We start from the raw sequence: 4,036 nt of genomic DNA on the forward strand, positions 1-4,036 counted from the left end.
TCTTATATGTGATAACAATAGTTTGTTTAATGACAGATAGTTTAACCTTATTTTATAGAAGTACTGAAGATATGTCTACATTAAGATTAGTTCAATTAGTTCACAGACACGGAGATAGAAATCCGTTAGAATTTTCGCCAAACGATCCGTTTAAAGGACAGCACTTCTGGAAGGAAGGAATCGGTGGACTGACAGCAAAAGGTAAACAACGGATGTATAGATTGGGAAAATTCATACGAAAACGTTATCATAGATTCTTAGGCCATAGTTATTCCCCACGCGATGTCTATGTCCGCAGTTCTATAAGCGAAAGGTGTGTCGAGAGTGTCCAGTGTTTAATGTCAGGCGTTTATCCACCAAAATCATCGATTTTAAAGTGGAGTAATGGATCAAAGTCTCAATTAGGAAATATATGGCAACCAATTCCAGTGCAAACATTTATACCAAAATCAGAAGACATTGTTCTCAATAGAGACAAAAGATGTCCAATCGTTGAAAGAGAGTTACAAAGAATATATAATTCACTAAAAGTGCAGAAATTTGTTGAATCGATGAATGATTTCTATGAGTATTTGAGTCCAATTGTTGGCCACAAAATTGATTGCATAAAAAAGGCTAAAACACTTCATTCAACACTTGATATTGAAATCAATTCTGGTTTTTATTGGACTCATATCTGGACTAAAGGTGAAGAACAACGCGTTGTTAGACAACTCTATGAAAGCCATTTGATGTCATACAGACTCGTTGGCGACAGTCCTCTCATATTGAGGTTAAGAGCCGGCGGTCTAATCAAAGAATTAATGAAAAATATACTTAAATTGATTGGCAATCAACTGATTGTCAAAAAATTGTTTGTGTATTCAACTCACGACAGAGTCATTAATGATTTAATGCATTCGTTAAATATATTTAATCAAAATTTAGTGCCGTTTGGGTCGACAATGATATTTGAATTACACGAAAATATTTATAAATTCAATGGTTTTAGTGATCAATACTTTTTAAAAGTCTATTATATAAATGATAGTTATAGTGAATGTTTGCATTCAATTGCGTTAACCAATTGTCACAACAGAATTCAATGTCCTATTAATCAATATTTTGATTCAATCAAACATTTAATTTACACAAACTTTGAATTTGAATGCAAATAACTTATATTTTTATATTGATTTCATTTTATATAAAATATTGTATTAAATAAATATAATTTATAGAAAATTAAATTGTTAAAACTTATAAATTAACAATTTAATTATTTATTAATTTTTAACAATATTTTTTTTAGTAAGTCGTGAGCTTTTATGAAACAATTTATATTTTATAATTATATCAATAATTTCAAATATATTTGCATAAAGTTTTTAGAAATAAGACACAAATCCAAAATGTTTTTATATCTCAAAATGTTAATGATTTTGATATCATTAAACAAAATAACTTATTGTTTATCTAATAGCAGTTCAATTACTCAACAAATTAGCAACAATTATATGACAACTATTAGTACTTTTTCTTTTAAAAGTACTGTAAAACATATCAATAATCAAACAGATATTATTAATAATACTTTAAACACGACTTCATCAATAAGTACAACCAATAGACCATTAATAACACCATCGATGACTAAACCAAAAAGTCCATCAAATAGTTCATCTATAAGTCCGTCAATAAGTTCATCGACATTAAGATCATTGAATGAGACAGTTCATCGAAAATCAACTAAAACCTGGATAATAGTTATAGCAATTGTAGGTATTATTTATGTTATATGTTTCTCAATCGCCGCTACTTTTACTTATAAGCCGGAGATTATAGAAGCAACGCATCAAATGTTTAGACAAACTCAAGGAAATACACATTTATTACAACCAATTAGTGATCCACACAAACAACTAACTCATACTAAACATACTAAACAATGTTTTAACACAAAATACAGTTAAAGTCGACAAACACTTAACTAAAACTAATGACAAGATTTCAATTACTAAGCATAAAGTTTAACAATTATTGTTGAGTTAAAATAATTTATATGATATTACTTTAGCTTTAATTATATAACTATTATTATTTATATAAAAATTGAAAATAATCTTTAGATATTATCCATTTAATATTTAAATAACTAAATAAATACTAATCTATGATTATAAACATTTATGAGATATGTAATGATTATTATTAATAATAATTTATTATATGTAACATTTATTAGTAATGATTTATTTTAAAAAATAATACAATAACATATTTTATTAATAATACTATAAATATTATATAAATATATAAAATGCATAAGATTTCTATTATATATGTTATGTTTAATTGGTTTATACACTGTAATTCACCAACAAAAGGACAGTGACGTAATAAGTATAACATAATACAGTATAACAAAATTATATATAACTAAATATAATATAACAAAAAAACAAATTTAATAATAAAAAATAAAATATTAAACATATTTAATAATTTAATTTTTTTTTTATTATTATTGCAATTAAAAAATTTATTTTTATAATTAATTTAATTAAAAAATGTAATATAATTTTATATTTATAAACTTTAATTATAAGAAATGACTAAAATTGACCAGAATTATTAGCATTAAAAAAATATTAAATATTAAAATAAATTTTTAATATTTTTGGCAAAATGGTTAGCAAGTTGTGGAACCTATAGGTTTCGGTAATATTTGTTTATTAGATCGCGAAAAACTCGATTTCGTCGATAACTTTCACAGCAAAAAATCGAAAATTTTAGGATTCATAAAACTGAATAAAAAAATAATTTTATGTATAAAAAGTGATTTTCATTTAACTGAATATTTAAAAATGTTGTTTTACATAAAACTGCACAAAAAATAAACACTTTAATGCATAATGAGCTCAATTTTATGTATTACTATGTAAATTCATAAATCTGCAGTTTTTAAAAATTTTTGTGCAGAGCTGTTCAAAATAACGTGACAATAAATGCCAGCATTTATTGTCACGTTATTTTGTGAACAGTATTTTTTTATTTATTTCGTCATTTGCAGGCATTTGTATTAAATGTAATTATTTCATACCATATGCCATATACTCAATACAATGGCATCATTTTGATGATATAATTGATATATCTTCTGATCAATCTTCAGATGAATCATCAGATGATTGTTTTTTTTTGTTGATTACGAAGAAAACAATATCGACATAGAAAGTGGACTCGAAATTGAAACAAACAATGAAAAGTCAATTGATAACAAAAATGAATCAAATGATATGCCAATGAATCAATGGTTTGGTCCAAATGATAATTGTTGGGAGTATTTGAGAAAAATGCATTGACAGTGAACGGCATTGACTTTCCTTTATATGATAAGCAACCGATTCATAGATATCTCAAATCACATCCTATTTCATATACTTATGAAAGGTAATATTATTAAAATGCAAGCATTTTAATTTAATTATTTTTTGTTTTAAGGTTAACGCAATGTTTAAACATCGCTATGGAATGTCTTTAAAAACATTGCACATAATATATGAAAATCGGCTAAAATTATATCTCAAAATAGACAAAACATCTCTTTTAAATAAAAGTAAGTTAATGTATTATTTTATAAATGTTTGCATTTATTTTAACTTTTTATAATTTATTACAGATTTAAGCAAAATGATGACATTTATCGCAGACTTTGACGGCTAAAAACGGAACCGAAGAGAGTTTATTGAAAGAAGAAATGAAGTCCAAAACAGGTTTAGTGATTACAAACGGTGATTGCTGTAAAACTGTATTATAATGAATATAACTTTTTATTTTATGTATTTATATGTATATAAATAATGTATTTATATGAAAAAATACTGTATAATAATTAATATAATTATAAATTTTGGGTATTTTTATAATTTTTTAAATGTATAAAAATAAATAAAAAAAGTGCATTAAAATAAATTTTATTATTAAATTTTTACATAAAAATACTTTTTTTATTTATAAATATGAATAAATAAATACATTATTATACATAAATTTA

General features: G+C 24.1%; 1 protein-coding gene across 1 annotated transcript; it reads left to right on the forward strand.

Moving 5' to 3' along the window:
- LOC128961582 (prostatic acid phosphatase-like) lies at positions 1-3,799 on the forward strand. Its single transcript, XM_054307835.1, has 3 exons — positions 1-853; positions 1,463-1,757; positions 3,692-3,799. The coding sequence occupies exons 1-3, from the start codon at positions 30-32 to the stop codon at positions 3,797-3,799; spliced, it is 1,227 nt and encodes a 408-aa protein (XP_054163810.1). The 5' UTR covers positions 1-29.
- Positions 3,800-4,036: the final 237 nt, after the last annotated feature.

The sequence above is a fragment of the Oppia nitens genome, unplaced genomic scaffold (assembly GCF_028296485.1).
Source record: "Oppia nitens isolate AA-2021 unplaced genomic scaffold, nextdenovo-longstitch-racon4-pilon3 scaffold5_pilon_pilon_pilon, whole genome shotgun sequence".
Taxonomy (NCBI): domain Eukaryota; kingdom Metazoa; phylum Arthropoda; class Arachnida; order Sarcoptiformes; family Oppiidae; genus Oppia; species Oppia nitens.